The sequence below is a fragment of the Camelus ferus genome, chromosome 13 (genome assembly GCF_009834535.1).
Source record: "Camelus ferus isolate YT-003-E chromosome 13, BCGSAC_Cfer_1.0, whole genome shotgun sequence".
NCBI lineage: Eukaryota > Metazoa > Chordata > Mammalia > Artiodactyla > Camelidae > Camelus > Camelus ferus.
In genome coordinates this window covers 46,149,880-46,170,715 of record NC_045708.1, presented here as the reverse complement: position 1 = coordinate 46,170,715, position 20,836 = coordinate 46,149,880, and the positions used below count along the sequence as shown (strand labels likewise).

General features: G+C 30.8%; 2 protein-coding genes across 14 annotated transcripts in view; one reads left to right on the top strand and one right to left on the bottom strand.

Moving 5' to 3' along the window:
- The window catches only part of DOCK7 (dedicator of cytokinesis 7), a 178,822-nt gene that overhangs the window by 61,321 nt on the left and 96,665 nt on the right, over positions 1 to 20,836 (top strand). The gene's annotated exons all lie outside the window — the stretch shown is intronic.
- On the bottom strand, positions 3,502 to 12,075 carry ANGPTL3 (angiopoietin like 3). The gene is made up of 7 exons (XM_006181274.2): positions 11,496 to 12,075; positions 10,742 to 10,852; positions 8,475 to 8,589; positions 7,400 to 7,513; positions 6,882 to 6,977; positions 5,025 to 5,291; positions 3,502 to 4,658 (listed from the first exon to the last, which is right to left on the bottom strand). Exons 1-7 carry the CDS (start codon positions 11,988 to 11,990, stop codon positions 4,462 to 4,464), a joined length of 1,395 nt encoding a protein of 464 aa, XP_006181336.1. The 5' UTR covers positions 11,991 to 12,075; the 3' UTR covers positions 3,502 to 4,461.

Sequence of the window (20,836 nt, the reverse complement as noted above, 5' to 3'; positions counted from 1 at the left end):
ATTGAGTATTTTTTTTCCATTCAAGTTTTTGGTTCCCTTCTTTAGAGAGTATTGGTCTTTGTTTTTATTTTTAGTTTTTATAGATGTTATTGCCATACTCCACTGTTGTGGTTTTGCCCTAAATATGACATTCAAGCTTTTATCCTGTCTAATTGGTCCTAGTTTATTTTAACTACAGAAATTCTTGAGTTGGAAGCTCTGTTTTCTAACAGTTTAACGTAGCCACTTAGGAGTTTTTAGCTGAGGGCTTGAATGTGATCGAGTGTTACCTCAGACTCCGAGGAAAGGAGTGAAATCCCAGAAGCAGCAGAGTGTGTGGAGAGCCGTTTTGCTCTCCTAGCCTAAGAATTAGAGTATTTTCAGTTAAGAAGTATTTGTACAGAGTACTTACTTAAAGAGATGTTAAGACTAATACCTGAGATCTAGTTTTTACAAGTATATACATTTATTTAGAACTTAATAGTTCATAAAACCATTCACATACAGTGTCTTACCTGGTAATTACAACTCCATGAAGTAGATTTGGCAAGTTTATTACTATTCTCACATATGGGATGTGGAAATTGAGACTTAGGTGGTTATTTGAAGATAAACAGTTAGAGCCTTACGTCTTTAAGGTTGTAGGTTATTGCTTTTTCAAATAAACCTAATCATTTTGTTAGATGTATGATTGCTCCTGGGATTAAACATGAATTTAGAAAAAACAGTGTATATTTGAGATGGAATCCTTGATTTTTGTATTTTCTAAAATGTCACTGAAACCTCATTAGAGAGAGTGTTAATCCTACTTTCATGACCTTGAACTGCATATTTCACACCAGTTGAGTAACTTTGCCCTGTTTAATTTGCCATGAGAACACTTTGGACTTTGATAAAATGGCCAACACTTGGTCACTTTCTTTTCAATCTTCGAAACTGCTGTGTTGGATGATTACTTAGTAGATACATAAGTGCAGTACTTGTGGTTGTTAGTTATGGGAAAAAACAAAAGGATGTTTGATTATCCTATAAGAGAATGTGGAATATGTAACAATATATGTATTTGGAATAGGTTTTATAAGGAGGTAAAGAGTAGATACTCAATATATACTGATTGATGAATACATTTTAAATTGAATATTATTGATTAATGAATACACTTTTGATTAATGAATGAGTTAATTGATTTCCATGAGTTATGGTATTAGGAAGAAAAGATACAATCATGAACATGCTGATTCTAGGATGATGGTGTGTAAATAGATAATACTGCCATAGGAAATGTGTATACTTGGTCTCAGTAAAATTCACACTCGTTCAGAATAGAGGCTTGGTATAGGTGTTTTGCAGTTCACTAAAAACAAGTAGTCTGACTATCTTTGATGCTCTTGGGGTTTTATTGCTATTTTTCACTATTTTTATTGTTACGATTTTCCAGATTTGTTTTCTATCTTTTCTTTACTTGTTAAGTGCCAGTTGAAGGGATACAGACAGTAGTGCTGCAAAGTTTCGGAGGAAGGGCCTCCATTTGTGGGATATTTGTGGAAGAAGTGAGATTATTTGTGCTTCCTTGAAGTATAAATAGGACCTAGCCAAGCAGAAAGGTAATGGGAGGCATTCTAGGTAAATGGAATGGCATTAGGAAAGTATACAGGAGATGTTTAAAAGTAGATGATTTTCATTAGATCTGAGGGTTTATGCTCTTCTAATTGGGTTACACATTCTTGTGAGGACACAGCTAAATGGGATATGCAAGTCCACAGGATAAACTTGACACTTCTTCCAGGAACATCACTTTTTAGAAGTTTTCAGGAGGAAGTAACTATTTTTATATAATGTAGATTTATGAAGTAGAAAACGCAATTCACATGCGATTTTAAGATAAGATTTTGAGATTTAAAATAAAATCCTAATAGGATTCTAGAAGAAATTTGTGCTTATATCAAGCCATTTCATCCTTTATCACCAGGACCTGTAAGGGTATATTTTCATTGTGCTCAGTTGTTATACTCTTTTATTAGACAAATTTGAATGACAGAGAGCAAAGTATGGTATTGTTTTGGAAAGATTCAAGGGAGATAGACATAAAATTAGGGGGCCAGGCAGGAGACTGTTTAGATAATTTGAGACTCAGGTTAAAGGCAGTGCTTGGTAGGTTTTTGGCAGTAGAAATGGAAAAGTGTATCTGATTAAGAGTCTTTTGAAAAGAAGATTTTATTGAACTTAGTGGCTTATGGTATAGGAAGGGTGGTTTACAAAGTTAATTGAAATGCCAGAGGTATCTCTCAGGTTCCAAGCTTTTATGCCTGGAAGCATGGTAGTGTCATTAATGAATGTAAAGAAAAAGGAGATCGTGGTAAGGTGAAAGGGAGAAAGGACCAGCAGAAGCAGTAAGGTATTGATGAATTTGTTATTTGATAAGTTGAATTTGAGGATGCTATAGGATATCAAAAGGAGAGATGACAGGTAGGCAATGGAAGAAGGGGAACTGGAGAAAAATTTGGGAATAGTATGTAGATTTGGGAACTTAATTCATGGAAAACAGATGAGTCCATGAGTAGAAAGAATTTCTGACGATCAGAGTAGAAGAGATGATTGAATATTGTACATTGGTCCACAGTGCTCAACACTAGGAGGGAATACAGCTTTAAAGGTGGATTCAAGTTAGAGATAATCCCAGAGTGTAGTAGTATTGTGCAAGCAAAATGAAGGTCGAATTTGAGAAAGGAATCTTACTAATAAGTAGTAAAGAAACCAAAGGGAATGTGAACTAAGAGGCCACTAGATTTGACAGTTGTATTAGTGATACAGTTAGAGTACTTTTGGCAAATTAGTGAGAACAGAAGGACACAAGTTTGTGAACCATAAAGAAAAAAATCCTCTATCCCCAAATTCTCTCAATCTGAGCTTTAAATGCAGAAAAAACTTAGTACTCCTAAAAGGAACAAAATAAAACATATTGTGTGAGAATTATAAAAGATTAGAATACAAAAAGAGAAAACAATTGGTATATTAAATAATGTGTTACTTTGCATTTGAAAGAGTCCTGTTTTTTCGGGGAAAAAAGCTGTTTTGGCATTCTGGCTCTAAAAAGTGAATTTTGACAGCTTGGATGTGGTTCTGAAAACTAAAACTTATTCTTGCCTTTTTCTTTTGTAATTTTTGGAACAAAATCTTTATGAAGGATCCACATAGATCATATATATTTACATGTGTTATATATTAAAAATAAATGACATATGTTGGGTAATGTAAAATACATAATGCTGAGTTTTGACTATGATGAGTTACTATATAACTTGGGCACTGTTTTCTTTAAAAACTGTATTTAATTCAAGATTTTATTTATCTTTGGTAGTTTCTTTAAAAACTTACTTAGAAATAAATACTGATAAGTGATATTATGGTCAAAAGACTTGCATATAACAGTCCTTAAGGATTTAGAATTTAAATTGTTTAAATTAGAAATAACAGAATCATACTTCTATTGGATGTCAATAAAAACAAGAATTTAAATTTCTATAATTTAGGGAACTGAATCTTTATTGAATTTGGAAACATACATAAACACCTCTCAGGCTTTTTAAGCATTCAGTAACTTGTTATGATTCTTAATTCTGTTTGAAAGCCTACACATAAGTATTAGACTCACACCACGTCCAAGGGGAATAAATTATTAAACTTTAACTTGATGCCACAAGTACACTCATTCTTATTGTAGTCTGACAAGATCCCTTTAAAATTATTTGTTTTCATAATATTGTGTTAAAATATATAACATGTATACATTATAGATAAGTTAACTCATGAGTTACAGCGATAGCTGATAGATATTTGAAGTCAATATGACTTAGTAATCATGATCTACTGTACTTGTTTAAGACTGTGAACCTATTTCAATACAGTATTCCATTCCACTTCATTTAGCTTCATAAATAAATCATCCATTTACTCCAAATTATTTTGTAGCAAAATGAAGTATCAGTTTAGCAGCTTATATTACAGATTGTCACATGTACTCTGAACTGACTGAATTTTAGTTTTGAAATTGGTATTACAGCATTTAAGAATTATATAATTATCAGTCCTTTATATTTATTCAAGTTTAGAATATTAACCAGAAAAAAGTTTTTAAACTGGGGAAGTTATGAAATTAGCCCACATGATGACTTTAAAAATAAAGTCTCTTTCTAAGTTTTTGATTTAAAAAAGTTATTTAAAAATTCACCCATTGGTTAAAATACAGATTGTGACCATCTAAAATTGATTTGCATATCATAAAGTATATGAATAAGTAACATCATAATTTTAATTGCAAAAGGTAAATGGTGTTCTTTGAGGTGATGTGTTACGTTTAATATTAAGTTGGTAGTGACTTTAATATAAAGAGTTTATTTTTGAAGCCTTCTATTAGAGATTTAATACCAGGTTATTAAACCACAGTAATTTGGGGGTGAGTTTAATATTTAATTTATTGACTTTTTAATTTGCCTCAGTTAATTCAGAACTTCCTGAATCTGTTGGATGGATCAACATTTTGGTTGATTTGATAGAGTATAACCTTCCATTTTGAGACTTCCAGCATATTCCTCTTCTCTCCAGCTTAGTTTTTGCTTTTTGCTTGTTATATTTACCATTTAGATTGTTTTCCCCACATACATCGTGGCACCACCAGCCTCCTAAAAAAGATAGATATGCAATTTAATGGATGCAAACTCATTTGTGGTTACTGTTATTATATTTCCCATGAATGTCTCTTTGGTTCTTATAAATATGACAGTGTTGTATGCATGTATTTCACTTTTAAATAATCTATATTAGTCTCATAAACCCTAGCAAAAATGAAACATCTAAGGAAGATTAGAGGTAAAATACATAGTTGTATTAGAATCAGATTAACACTATATGAAGAGATGTTTACCTGTAGAGAAATGCTGATTTTGGATTCAGATTTTAAAGAGTTGACATTGAAAGATATTAGCTAATACTTTGAGAAGATATTTTGAAGATAAGAAAATAAAATATTGATATTAGGAAAAGGATACCTGAATAACTTTCTGGACAGTTCGAGTGTCCTTTTGCTTTGTGATCCCAAGTAGAAAACATCAAATCTTTGTGCTCTGGGAGTGCGTTGGGGACATTGCCAGTAATCTCAACTAGGTGTAGTGTGTAGTTGGTTTCATGATCTCCCAAGTGAAAAGAATATTCAATATAATGCTTGTTGTTTTTCCAGTCTTCTAGCTCAATTCGTAAGATGTAAGTAGATTGTTTTACTATAGAGTGTATCTTCTCTAGACCCAGCCAAAATTCTCCTGAAAAGAAAAGTTGTAAAAGTCTGTGGATTAGACACTGACCATTTTTTTTTTTTGAGAGTGATTTTTTTTTGGTGTAAGTAGATGAACTGTTTTAGTCTCAAATCCCTTTGTTATTTTAGTCTCTTAAAATATTTCTTTTTAAAATAATTTTATTGGAGACAGTTATATTTACAAAATGTTAAAATATTAATAGGCCTACCTAAGGTCTGATTAGCCTTTCTAAAATGGATATTATCAGGCATATTTCACAGGTGAAACGTATTAGACCATTACAGGTATTTTTAGGTCTAGTCATTGGTAGCGTATTTTCTCACTTCTGGGTCCTTATATATACTAGCTTTACTATCAGCTATTTATTAATACTCATATACTATCAAGAGATTTGTTGAGTATTTCCAGAGACTTGGATAATAATGTCATTTTCCTCAAATATAGTCTTGGCCTTTGATATTTGCATGATATATATGTTTTAATTGAGAAAAAAGGAAATAAAGTAAAAAAACATTTTAAATTAAAAAGCATAATTCTTAGTAACTTTTCTGTATAATTAAAAACTTTATTTTTTCATTTGGAATTAAAAACAAATACAAATAGATCTCTATCACAATCTCTCTTTATCCCTTTTATTAAAATATTTGAAGAAAAAAGTCAAAATTTTCTTACTGTTGTTGAATTAGACTTCATTTTAAGGACTGAAAAATAAAAATGGCTTACTTTCTTATAGAAATAAATGAGTACTCTGGACTCTTACTCTTAGAAGAAGATTTGGAGCTAAAAACATATTACTGATTTTACCATTTAGTTAGGGATTTAACTGGTAGTTTGAATGCACATTGTTTAAGTGGTCAAATAATAATTAATGTGTAAAAATTTGGCATAATAATGGATGTTATCCCCTTTATGAATGAGTACATGTACATCATGGATTTTTTTTCTTTCAATATATTTGTTAGTTTTTTTTCATTCATGGATTCTTATAATGTGCTTTTTAGATTTTAAATCTATCATTTACTTTTATTTTGCTTATTTTATTTTTATCTTATTTATTTTGTAATCAAAATATAATAATTTGCATTGAGTTAACTAAATGTATGTTAAACCACACAATGTCTGGTATACATTTATAATAGTTAAATAATTGAAATCAAACCATTTTGTACTGTACATCTGATAGCTTCCTTGTGCCTTCCAACCTCCAAATAGTTGATATCTAAAATGTTAATAAGAAAGTAGAGTGACCAGTGATAAAGATGGTTTTCCTTGTAGCTAATTCATAGCATTTACCACTTACTCAGTGCACATAGCACTTAATCAGAATTGTCTTTAATAATTATAGTTATGATAATCAGAAGCCATCAAATTAAATTGTGATAAGTATACATAGAACAGACATGTAATTGTGAAAAGTATTATTCAAATAAATACACTTGTAATAAGTTCAATTACTTACAAATATGTGATTATAAATAAGTTCTATGAAGGCTGGGACTATTATTCATTATTACATTTCTAATGCCCTGTCCATAATAGGTTCTTAAATATTTTTAAGTTAACAAGTGAATGAAGGAATGTATGAAGTCACCTTACCATCAAGGCTCCCAAAACCATATTTGTAGTTTTCCCAAGTTTCATTGAAGTTTTGTGATCCATCTATTCGATGTTGAATTAATGTCCATGAAGTACCTGAATATAGTGAACAGATTATGTATTTTTTGTAGACTGATGCTAATCTATGTAACAAAATACTATTTTGGTTTAGTTTTAATTAGTGGCTGTTAAGGTAATTATTAATGTTGTTATGGTAATAACATTTTATTATTTATTATGACACTGAGAAGTGAAGGGCAACTAATGAATTTGTCTTAATAAACTTATTGACAACAGTCATTTCAGATTATTTTATGGAAGAAGATGGAGAATATTGAGTAAATGCCTAAATAAATACATAAATAAACAAGACAGATATAAGTACTAGATCTATATAGCTACTTGTGTTATATATATTTCATCTTATATATATTCAGAACAAAGATAATAGAATTAGTTTTACTAATAGGTAGTGAGTAACCTGAGCTGCTGTCTGTTTTCTCCTTAGGCTAGTTTACCTGATATAACATCACAGTAGACATTAAAGACTTGAGAGTTGCTGGGTCTAATGGAATAGATACCACTTGTATGTTCGCCTCTGTTGTAAATGGTGGTACAGTCAGCAGGAATGGCTAGAATCAACAAAATATTATTATGTAAGATACAGTAATAAATGCTATCTTTAGAGCTTGAGATTTTACTTGACATTTTATGAAATTGTGGTGAATGTAGCCATTAGCCTTTTTCAGTAATGTGTTACTGAAAAAGTAATTTATACTAGAGCATTTTTACTAGGTGGCATGTTATGCAAAGAATATCAAAATAGTTACTACCAAACTGATTTCTTTTTAAGAAAAGCGACAAAATGAATGAGAATTTTAAGACTTTTTTTCCTAGATAACAGAAGGCCATAAATAAAATACCACATATGATATATTAGTACGCTGCTTGGTGCATAGCAGGTAGTCAACAGATACATGTGGAAAGAGTGAACATACATGGAGGAAACTAACAGAATCCTTTTTTTCTCTATGGATTACATTTTAAAAGAATAACATTTTGCAGAAGCTTATTTGGGAATGGAGACTTTGTCCCCCCGTCTTTATTTATGGAAAGTAGAAGAGAATGCCAATCTTTCTATCTATATTTAACAATTGTTAACTTTTTGCCATATTTGCTTTATAAACATAAATACAAGTACATACTTTGCTGTACTATTTGAAAGTAATTTTCAAACATCATGACCCTTAACATCTTAGACATTTTAGTATGCATCTCTTAAACATGAGATTATACTTTCATAACTGTAATACCATAATTAAATCTAAGAAAAATAACAATAATCCCCTATTATCTAAAATCAAATCTATATTCATATTTCCCTGATTGTCTTAAGAATATGTTTTATAGGGTTTAAAAAAAATCACCAAGATCCAATTTAGGCTGATATGTTTTATTTGGTGGATTTATGTCTTTACTTTCTTTTAATCTAGAACAGTCCCTGAGAATAGGGATTTTTGATTGAAATGTCAGAGATAGAAGAAAAATTTGATGATAATGGCTTCAAGAAGGAAACCCACCAAAGAATCTTACCATCATATTTTACATTTTTTGTTTCATTCAGATGAAGAGAGGGAGTAGTTCTTGGTACTCTTGGTTTAGAAGAAAGATAATTTTTTGTGAATTCTTGAATACCAGTTCTTCTTAACTGATAAAAGAATATAAATCTACTTTTAAAAATGGTACTGAATATACAATTACAGGAATCTGAGTGAGGATATTAAATATACAACTTATATGCATCTTTTAGTTGATAATATGTTATTGCTTTCAACGTTAAGAGGGATAAACAATGCTATACATATTGTACATTCTTCCTGTCCTCAAAATACTTAATCAGGCACATTATTTAATAAGTTCAGTAAAATAGAACAAAGCAAAAAACAGAAATTGGTCAAAAAGCAGCAAGACCAAAAGCAGAAACTTTGTTTAGAATATTTTAATATGTTATATTTATTTATATGAATATAATGTATATTCTATTCAGTGACATAGGCCGATTTTAAATTTAATAATTCTTAGTTGTAGGTTTTAAGACATGGCATATAATTTAAATGAGGCTGCTTTCTTGATAGTTTTTGACATGTAAACATATCTGTAGAGGTAACAAATTGGCAGATTTATTTGTTTACTTTCAGTATACTCCATATTTAATTGTCTGTTGTGCTGGATTTGTAATTTATTGACTGATAGCTTTTCTTACTTATGGGTTGAGAAAAGCAGAGTATGTAATATCTTGTGTTATTAGTGTTAATTTTTTGATGTCAGCGTAAGTAGTATTTCCTAGCATCTGATTCGTAAGGCTCTGTTGTAAAGTTCACTTTTGGAGCATTAGTCTTTTCTTCTAAGTAACTGTGTGATCTTACAGTCACGTAACTTCAAAGTTTTGGTTTCTTAGTTTAAATTTGAGGAACTTGAATCAAATGATCTAAGGCTTCTTCCAACTTAGAAATTCATTGTTTTGAATTCTTCATACATTTTATTAGACAGGATGTGTATCATTTTACAATAGTGATATTTTGCTTTTGTAAGCAGGTTAATTTAATCATAATACTTATAGTAAGAAGGAAATTACAGAAATCAAAACTAGCTGGCAAAAAAACATTTTTTGACAATTAGTAATAATAACCTACTAAATAATGAGTCATAAAGTAGCAACAATAACCTACTAAAATTATGAGTCATAAAATTACTGAAACATGTAACGATGTGTTCATTTAGTGCAAATTGGTAATAATACTTGTTTTATAGTGCTTGGCGTCTTTTTTATTTTTTAACCAGTTTCTTCGAGTCTATTTTTAAAACCCTCTTGAATGACTGTTTAGTAGTGTTACTGATTAATATTTTTGAACTGTGGTACTATATATAGGAATGCTCAGTTTCTGACATAGCTTTATTCTAAATTCTAAATCATTACCTTTATTAATTCAGTATGTATTAAATGCCTCCTATGTGTCAGACAGTATTCTATATTCTGGGGCTATGGCAGTTTTAAAAAGTAACTCATGGAGCTTACATTTTAGTGCAGGGACAGACAGCATAAATAACTGAAATATACGTTATGTTAAATAGAAGTGGTAAGGAAAAGAAGAGAGTAATAAAGGAGGTAGCAGGTTTTAAGCATGGGTGTGGGGGATTATAATTTCTGATTAAGTTCCATGGGAAGGCTTCTTTGAGAATTTTGTGTTTTAGAAAGACCTAAAGGGAATAAGAGTGGGCCATGTGCACACCAGGGAGAAGAGCATTCCAGACAGGGAGCAACAAGGTCAAAGGCCCTGAGATAGCGTGTTTGATGTGTTTGAGTAACCGTGAAAAGGCCAGTGTGACGAGAGTGGAGCAGATGAAGTCAGTGACATGATTAAAGGTCATTGGGGTCTTACGGGCCACAGTGAGAGAGATGGGAAGCCATTGTGGGGTTTTGAACAAGGAGAGACATAATTTAAATTTTAATCAAATCACTTTGCTGTATTGAGGACATATTGTGCATGAATTAATTCTTTTTTTCTCACAACAATCTTATAAGACAGATTCTGTTATTATCTACATAGACTACATGAGGAAACTGAGAGAATTCTTAAGTATTATTAAGTATTATTCAAGGTCACACAAAAGTTTTAGAGCCAAAATTCAAATCCAGGTAGTTTATTAGCTTTAGAGTCTGCAAACTTAACAATCACGTTTATGTGATCCTTTTATTCACTGTCCCAACTATAATTATTTTAAATAATTTTAGGGTCCAATGTTTTCATAAAACTAAGTTTTATGTAAAAGATTGTACATACCGTTAAAATTTGGCTTACCTGATTTTCTATTTCTTTTATTTGACTATGCTGTTGATTTAGTTGTCTGTATTGTTCTTCCACGATCTGAAGAAGGTCTTTGATGCTATTATCTTGCTGTTCTATGAAAGTCTGGACATAGATTGTAGGTTGGTTAAAAGTTTCTTCTTTCTTTTTTGTTAAATTAGACTTTTTTTATTTCCTATAGCATTATCATAATCCAAATTTCTTAAACTAATAATGCATTACAAAAATGAGTATTGGCAAACATGTTTCCCTTGTATGCTTCTTTCACATAGTGCATACTTTCATATTTTATTTAAAATGTATCATCTCTAAAATCTGATTTCCTGAACTTTAAATTACTATAGTTAAATGAAAAAAAAAAAGAAGCCAGTATTTTAATCTTTTCCATTTACTAAATTACTTTTAAACATTTTAAACATGGGAGAATAGTTATATTCCTTTAGCTTTATACTTGCCTCCAGTAATTTGTAATACTGTAATAATTTAGTTTTCTAAATTTTATTACTTCACTGATTTGTAATTTTCATCTGAAATGCTAAGGTTAGTTATTTTCATAAATAATGTAAGGGAAACGTAAAAACCAACTTGAAATTATTATCAGAAATTTTATTTCCTGGAGGCTTTTTTTCATAAGAAAAATATAGTATTTAAACAGTTCAACAAAGTATTTCAAGTGGCATGTCGTTAAATATTTTTTTGAAAGATCCACATGGAAAACATAATTATGAACTCTTTGGTTTCTACTTACTTTAAGTAAAGTTACTTCTGGGTGTTCTTGAGTTTCAGGTTGATTTTTAATTAAATTGATTAATTGGTCCTCCAAATATCTCACTTTTTGTTGAAGCAGAATTTTTTCTTCAAGAAGACTTTCAAATTTTGAGTTGAGTTCAACTGACATATTCTTTACTTCTTCATTTTTGACTTGCAGTTTGGATGTAGTTCTTCTAAGTTCCTTTTCTTCTTCTTTGATTTCATTGGTTTGCAGTGATAAGTCATAAAAAGACTGATCAAATATGTTGAGTTTTTGAAATATGTCATTAATTTGGCCCTTAGTCTTATGAACAAAGTCTTTAAGACCATGTCCTAACTGAAGTAGGCCATTGGCTAAAATTTTTACATCATCTAACATAGCAAATCTTGATTTTGGTTCTGGAGATACAGAATCAATTGATGAATAGTCTTGGTCAATTCTGGAAGAAATAACTAGAGGAGCAATAAAAAGAAAGAGCTTAATAGTGTACATTTTTATCTAAATTATTCAGTTTCAAGCAATTTGTAATTAGTTTTTTCCTCCAAGCAGACCTAGACTTCTAAACTCTTTATAAAATACTTTGCCACATAAACAGTAAGGTTGGCAGGTGAATATAGTTAATCATTAAGCTGTGTAAACTTGTGGGAATGTAACCTTCCACATGAGTTAGATCAATGCTAAACAAAATCAAAGAAATGAGCGATGAACTTAATAGGTCATTTAAAATTGTTACTGTATTTAATTTTGCTATATTACAAACTGCACTTTTAGTGTTATGAGATCTACCTGTTTTTAAAACTCATCTTAATTTGTCATGATTTTTATTTTTATTTATTTTATTATTTTTTAATTGAAGTATAGTCAATTTACAATGTGTTCATTTCTGGTGTACAGCATAGTGATTCAGTTTTATATATATATATATATTATATATATATATATATATTATATATATATATTCCTTTTCATATTTTTTTTCATTATAGACTATTACAAAGTATTGAATGTAGTTCTCTGTGCTATATAGTAGGACTTTATTTTATTTTATATTTCATAGTTAGTATCTGCAAATCTCAAACTCTCAATTTATCCCTCCCCACCCTCTCTTCCTCACATGGTAACTGTAAGTTTGGTTTTTGTTTTTTTTTTGTCTGAGAGTCTGTTTCTGTTTTGTAAATAAATTCACTTGTGTCATTTTTTAGATTCCACATATAAGTGATATCATATGGTATTTTTCTTTTTTTTTTTCCTGGCTTACTTCACTTAGTACTGTCATGATTTTTAAAGAGATTTAGAAGTAAACACCAAACTCTTTTAACTGATAAATTTGTCATTAAAGCTGAGGAAAATGTAATGAATTAAGTATACATTTCCCAAATTGTATTTTAGTTTTTTTGGGAAACAGTGATCCATTAAAAAAGAATGCCTTCTCTGTGAAGCCTTCCTCTACTTCTTCAGGCGGTATTGATGGCTCTCAGTGCCGCATTCCCATGGTACTCTGTGTAAGCTAACATGATTATATATTCCTTGTTATTTGTCACTATAATTATTTATTAGTATACTTTTTGTTTCAGATGATTTGTCTTAGCCATATTAGTGTATTATCACAAAATTCCCTACGTTAAAATATATCCCACCCTTTTTCTCCATAATAGTCTATGTCTCTAAGTCCTAGCCTCTTTTCCTTGTGCCCACTGAAAGACCAGTAGATTATGCATTTTTCTAAGTTTAACCAGAATTAAATACTTCCAGTGTCAGAAACTATATGCCCATTATACATTTTTCTGAAGACTGTGAGCTTGGTAACAATTTTCATGATGTAAATTTAACAGAACCAAAAAATTTATAGGATGTTTAAAAATAAATGTTCCACTGTGCTTTTTAGTGTTAAAAGGAAAAAAACCCAAATGCTTCAGTTAAATTATAAGTGATTATTTTTCTTGAGTCTTCATGTTAAGAACTTTTTGAGAAAATAATGAATCCTTTTAAAATGCCTTATCTTGACAAATTAATATAATAAAAATTTTTAAGAGGGTGGGCTTTGTAATCAGACTATGTTCTGGGTCCAAATCCCAGATCTAGCTATCCTGCCTTAGACAAGTTACTTAACCTCCCCATACTTCAGTCTCCTCATCTGTGAGTTGGAATATTTATAGTATGTACATACTTAACAGAGTTATGAGAATTAAAAGAAATAATATGTGTAAAGCACTTAGAACAGTGTCTGGCCAATAGAAAATATTCAGAATGTCTTTTATCATATCCATGAAATGACCTTTTAAATGTGTGTGTGTATAATCAGCCCTATCTAAAGAAATTTTTCATAATGACAACAGCTTTTTTTGCAGAGAGAAAAATTTTAACATAATGAATTTCAGTTTAAATTGTAAATTATCAAGCAAAACTTTACAAAATGAACCATTTCTAAATTTCCATTCTTAGCAATGCTTCTTCCTGGTGTAAAATAGAGACCTTTTCTTTTGATGATTTAGGATTAAGGGCTTTTGGGCAGTATAATTACAGTAGAGGTAGTATACTGTGGTGGTTAAGAATTTGATTCTGGAGAGAGACTGGCTGAATTGGGATCCTGGCTCTGCTGTTCTTCAGCTCTGTGAAATTACGTAGCTTTTCTGCACCTCTGTTTTCTCGTCTGTCAAGTGAAGATAATATCTACCTTATAGGGTTATATAAAAATTAAAAATTAATATTTTTAAAGCACTCAGACCACTACCTGATACATAGTAAAGAATACACAGTATTATATATTAGCTATTTTTATAATTAGAAATAATGGATTTATGTAATATTACTGTAATATTTTATTGGTAAAAATTATCTTATGTTAAGATGACGTAAGTTGGGAAATTTTGCTAAAATCTAGATTTTCTGAGATTTGGTCTCTTGGACCTTGGTAACTATAAGGAATTATGTCTTTTGTTTAGGCTGTGTATAGTTTTTTTCCTAAGTGTCCAATACTGAACCATGTATTTCTGTTTGTAAGAGAAAAAAAGAATGCAAGTTAATGAAAATATACAAATACTTCCACTAACGAAGAAGAAAAACAAAACATTTTTCCTTATTCTTCATTTTCACCTTACCATTACTGCTGGTATGTTATAGAATTATAAAACCGTTACGTTAAACTAGTGAAGAAATTTGAATTTTTTCTCTCTTTCAAAAAGTGGTATGTTAGTGTTGTGATCATTGGCCAGGAAGGGCATATTTCGAAACTTCTCCTAACTAAACTGTCTACTTTTCTGGCTTAAAACTATTGATCCTGATATTTCATCCACCTTCTAGCTGAGAGAGAATTGAGATGGACCAGCTTCTTGTCTCTATTGGACTATAAGCTGTTTATTGGCAAGACCTGTATCTGTTTTTATTTTATATCCTGTGCAATTTTAGTACAATGCTTTACATGTTGGAGAAATAATATTTATTAAATGAATCAGGTCTTAAAATAGGAATTTTTCAAACACAAAATTTGCTTGTAGTTGTTCACCCCTTTTGATATAGGAGGTTCTTTTTAGAGAAAGGAATTGGAAATGTAGTCCCTTCCAGTACGTAAAAGTAACTGAACACTCAAAGAGAGGTTCTGCGAAAGAATTTCCTTCTATTTTGGTTACTGTACTAGAATATTAACACTTTTTGCACAATTTATATAATTCCTTATATGTAATGCCAACAGATAGATTAGAGACAATGGTCACATGTTCTTGGTTTAGAGTACACTGTTTTTGGGTAGAAATATCTGAATTTTTTTTTCTTAGAGTAGTTTGACATTTTATTGAATATAATTAAAATAAGTAATTTGCCTAATTAAGAGCTGTGGAAGAGTGTTAATGTGGGAAATGTAATGAAAGTAGTAATTTTGTAAATGATTTTACATCTACCTCTTAATGCCTCCTATCTGAGTACACATTGTTAAATACAGAATCTAATCTTTGCTTGAACTTCTGCCTGTTTAAGTAGAACCCTGATCAGGTATAACATGTTACAAAAACTTTAAATTTTATGCCAAACAAAATAAGAAATTAGGCAAAATTAGGCCCTAATCTAAGGATTCCTAGTTTCTAGGAACAAATATACAAAATATTCTTAGCTACATAGAATTTTAGTACATTTAGGAGCCTTGTTTAAATTCTAAGCAAAGTGAATTCCTTTATCCTTCCCCAGGTTGTGCAATCTTAAGGGGATTTGACCTAACAAATAAAACACAGGCATTTTGGATCTGTTGAATATAGTACCCCTAATTCATTTCTTCCTTTTTAACTGTGATCATTTGTTTTTGAATTAATATGTTTGGCAGAAAGATTCTAGAAGTAACTATTTGAGAAAAACACATTTATAAATAGAAATGTTTATATTAACTAAAGTAAAAAAATAATGCCAGAGTGGTACATTAGCTCCCATTTCCTCTCTTTGACCAGAACAGCACTGTCCATGGAAATATAGTGTGAGCTATATACATAAAAAACTGGAAAGAAATAGTTGAAATTAATTTTAATAGTATGTTTTGTTTGACCCAATATATCAAAAATTATCATCTCAACGTGATCATTGCTTATTGTGGAAACTCAGATATTTGAAAAACCTGTAATATGTAAAAATTATGACTTGTCACTTAATATTTTCAGGTCTGTCACACCAGTTTCCTTGTATAACTAGCTAAACATAATTTTTTAAAACACAAATGGGAATGTATTACATATAGTTCAAGTTACATATAGAAATTGATTCAATACCTTAACATTTTAAAATTTATTTTCGTATGAGTGCCTATAGATTTACCATATCCTTTTAAATGGCTGCACAGTCTTTTATTATTGGATGCACCTTAAGTTAATCATCCCCCATCAATGATCATTTAAGTTGTTTGCAATTTTCTGATTACAAACAATATGCATAGAAAATGTCTTCATATTTGTGTATAAATATTTTCATATGATAACTTTATAGAAGTTGACTTTCAAATTATCATTTCTCTTGTTAGATTATCCTTTAAGAGGACTGTGCCAGTTTACATCCCTAACCAAGGGTATATGAGAATTCCTCTTTCCCATTAATTTTTACCAATACTTTGAATGATAAAAACAAAAAATACTGATAAACCTAATAGGCATATATATCTAGTTTATTTTGCTGGCTATGTTGTTCTCTTTGTGAATCACCTGAGTAATATCTAAGTTGTTCCCCTCCTCCATCAAACTCCTCACATTTTTTGTCTCTTTCTGACTATTTAGGAATTATTTACATATGGTGGATGCTCTTTGTCGTATATGTAGCAAAGAAGTGTTTTTCCAGTTTGTCCTTTGTCTTCCATTTATGTTTATGGTATCTCCTGCTCTGTAGAGCCTTTAAAATTTGTCTTTTATGTCTTTTGTGGCTCATTCTCAGAAATGCCTTCCTCACCTATAAAATAATAAAGCCTTTCTAGTACTTTTATGGTTTTATTTTTATTATTTAAACTTTGATTTAATCTGGAATTTACTTTGAGAAAGGGGCAAATATGAATTTAGCCTTAAAAAAGGCTAATCAGCTGTCAACAACTCAACACTTTTTATTAATCTGCCTTCTCTGCTGATTTTTTAAAAAAAAATTTATTTTATTGCTCTCTGCTGATTTAAAATTCCTCTGAAGGAGTATTATAAATGTAAGGTGTAAAGATTTACTGGGTTTATGTGGAAATTTATTAGTGGAGCTAGTAGTCAAATGAAAAAGAATCTAGATTAAATGTATGCCTTTCACCTTCAGAGGCAAATTGAATTTAAAATTGTAATGCTTTACATTAGAAATCAAGCATAGCTTAATGTTCAATTAATTCCCATTTAACCTAGAATCCAAACATCAGAAGAGTTAAGTAACTAAATATTTGTGTGAATTCTGTACTATTTATTCATTCAATTATTCATTCATTTATATTAAGCATTATTCTAGGCATTGGGAATATAGCAGTTAATTAGATAGGTAAGATCCTTGCCCACATGGAATTTGGGCTCTATTAAGGAAGATCCATAAATAAGAAATAGTATGTAAACAAGCAAGATAATTTAAGATTATCTTAAGCAGATTGTTAAACAGTTGTGAATGTAATAACAAAGTGATATGGTGGGGAGGTAAAGTGAGACTTTCTGAGACTTGAAAGTTGGGAAAGAGCCAGTCATATCCATGTCCACAAAGCTAAGAGTAGTAATCCCAGTGCAGAAATTGAGAGGTGAGAGAAAGCATGGTGTGTTTTGGTTTTCTATGTATTTTGTATGTCTGTCCTACTTGCAAATTTCTCACTGAAATTTAGTCTCAAGTTCTCTTGTGGGCTCCAGTGACATACTATGTTCATAGTGTTTATCATATGACATTATAATTATTTGCTTGTCTGATAGACCATGAATTCTATGAAATCAAGGACTTTGTCTTTTACCTCTATATTCTCATATCTAGCATACTGCATACTTAATGAATGTTTGCTTACAGTGAGGAATTATAAACGTAGTTAAGTCCTGCCTGTTACCATGTACTTTGGATCCTGTTCTCTCTCACCATTTCAGGAATCTTTCATTCTTCTTCTAGTTTATACAAACTCTGTCTCGAATGAAATCTTTTCATTAGGATTTAATCAAACTCAAACCTTTCCTATCTCAGAAAGCATCCAAAATCCCCATGTTCTGTCTTCAACTATTGCATTATCTTTCTCCCCTTCTCAGCTACATTCTTCAGAATTTCACTTATTTATTTCATTTTCTTACCTTTTACTTACTTGGAACCTGCTTTTGTCTGTTTTCAGCCTGAGATTTTCAGTGACTTTGATGTTGCTAAATCTAGTTGACATTTTTCAGTTCTTACTTCATTTGGTCCCTGAGTAGCCTTTGACACTTAATTCTTTAATTCTACTTATAATTTCTTCCCATGGCTTCCATGCTACTGTACTCTCATGGTTTTCCTTCTGCTTCTTTGTGGGTACCTTATCACTCTTCTTTGCAGGCTCATCCTCTTCTGGGTGCATAGTTTGGAGTTCCTTAAATTAAGACTCCTTTGTTGGAATACCACACAATGAGTAATTAAGTGATGTTCTACTTCTCTCATAGTTGATGTTCATGAGAATGGTTCTCAGCATAGGAAAAATGATGTCTAGATGCAAGATAGAAAAGAGTAAATAAATACCTTGTATTTTTGAATTTGAACTTGAAATACCGCTTTGAAATCAGGATGTTTTTTATGTTAAAAGCATTTTCTCCCACCTCTTTTTACTTTAAAAGGCCTATAAACAATGAGTAACCCACAATGAGTGGCCTGGATAAACATTTCCCATTCAGAAAACCACAGCTCCTTGGAGAAATGGCTGATTCCAGGTGTGGGAAGGAAGTGTACAATAACAGCCTGGAACATCTTGTTGTAACAGATAGTAAGAAGCCATCAAAGACTATTACAACAGAATCAAAAGGAATCATGAGTCAGTTTGAATTGGCTTTTTTATTTGCCAAAGACAGGACAATTTTAACACCAATAAGGATAATAACTGCAAAATATTGAAACCCATTAGTATGTTTGGTACATGAGTTTATAAGTGATGCTAAAAAAGAAAAAAGACACAATTGATCCCTTTTAGAGGAATGTAATGTGCCAGCTGATTATTTTAAAAACTGGCAAATCATGGAAAAGAATCAAGCATTTATTCTTGCCTCTCATATAATGGTTCACTGGCTAAGCAAATAGTAGATAATTAAAAGTGCTCTAAATAGATATACTCCAGCTAAAGCAGTGATAGAATATTACCTTTTGGCAACCCTTAATGAGTTAATGGATTTAGGCATTGATCATCATTGTCTATAATTTGCACAGAAAGAGAAACAGCCAAACATTTTTCTAATAATAGAAGGACACAGTACCATTTATAAAATGATCTTGCCCCCCCAAATTTAAACCTAAATATGACCAAGGCTATAGATTAAACTCTCAATTTGTAGAAAACACAGAGGAACATGTTAAATGTCGCTGCAGGATGCAGTCAATAAAATCTAGCCTCTTCCTTCCATAGCTTCTACATACCTCTCTCACAATGCTCCAATGTTTTGAAATGGTCTCATTTATAGATATTCTGGTACCATTAGACTATGTGTTCCTCAAGATCAGGAAATGGCTTCTTAATCTTTCTTTATTTCCCTGGTGTACAGCACAGTGCCTGACATTTGGTACAGAATCAATAAATATTTCCTGTACAAATTTTATTTGATGAGTTCAGTGGTTATTCAATCATACTCATCAGTTCTTTTGATTAGGAAAATGACCAATCATAGTAACATTTCCATATATTCTTCGTGCACTTTTGACTATTTTGAGTACAACTGACTATTCTCTATTTCTTTAGTGACTCTCAGATTATATGCTTATTGTCATATGTACCCATCCTTTTGTCATGGAAGTTACTTTATTACTTTTCCTGATTAAAAAGATCAGATATTCTCATGGTAAAAAATTCAAATGAAATAGAAAAATATAAAAATGAAACCAGAGCCATCATTATTAATCATTAATATTTCAGAAATATCCCTTTATCCAATTCTTCCTCTCCTCCTCACCCTCTCCCACACAATTTTCCTCTTGTTGGATTGACCTTTTTATCATAGTGTCATACCCTTCTTTGTCTCTTATTACAGTCTTTGTTTTAAAGTCTGTTTTGTCTGGTGTATGTATATGTCTATGTATATAAGCTACCTCGGTTTTCTCTTGGTTTCCATTTACATGGAATATCTTTTTCCATCCCTTTACTTTCAGTCTGTGTGTATCCTTATCTCTGAAGGGAGTTTCTTGTGAGCAGCATGTAAATGGGCCTTTTTTTTTTTTACCCAGTAAGCTACTCTTTGTCTTTTGATTGGAAAATTCAATCCATTTACATTTAAAGTAAGGATTGATAGATATGTTTTTATTGACTTTTTTTCATTGCTTTCTGGCTGTTTGTAGTTCCTCTCTGTTTCTTTTTTCTTTTCTTGTTCTCTGTCTTTGTGGTTTAATGACTTTCTTTAGCAGTGTACTTAGATTCTTTTCTCGTTATCTTTTGTGTGTCTACTATAGGTTTTTGCTTTGTGAGTACCATGAGGTTTACATGGAACAACTTATATCTATAGCAGTCTATTTTAAGTCACAACAACTTAAATTGATCACATTCTAAAGCTCTACATTTTTACTCCTCCTACTATGTTTTGTTTTTGGTGTCACATTTTGCCTCTTTATCTTGTGTATCCCTTAACTAATTGTTGTAGTTGTATTTACTGCTTTTGTCTTTTAACCTTCATACTAGCTTTATAAGTGATTATTCCACTACTTTCACTATATATTTACCTTTC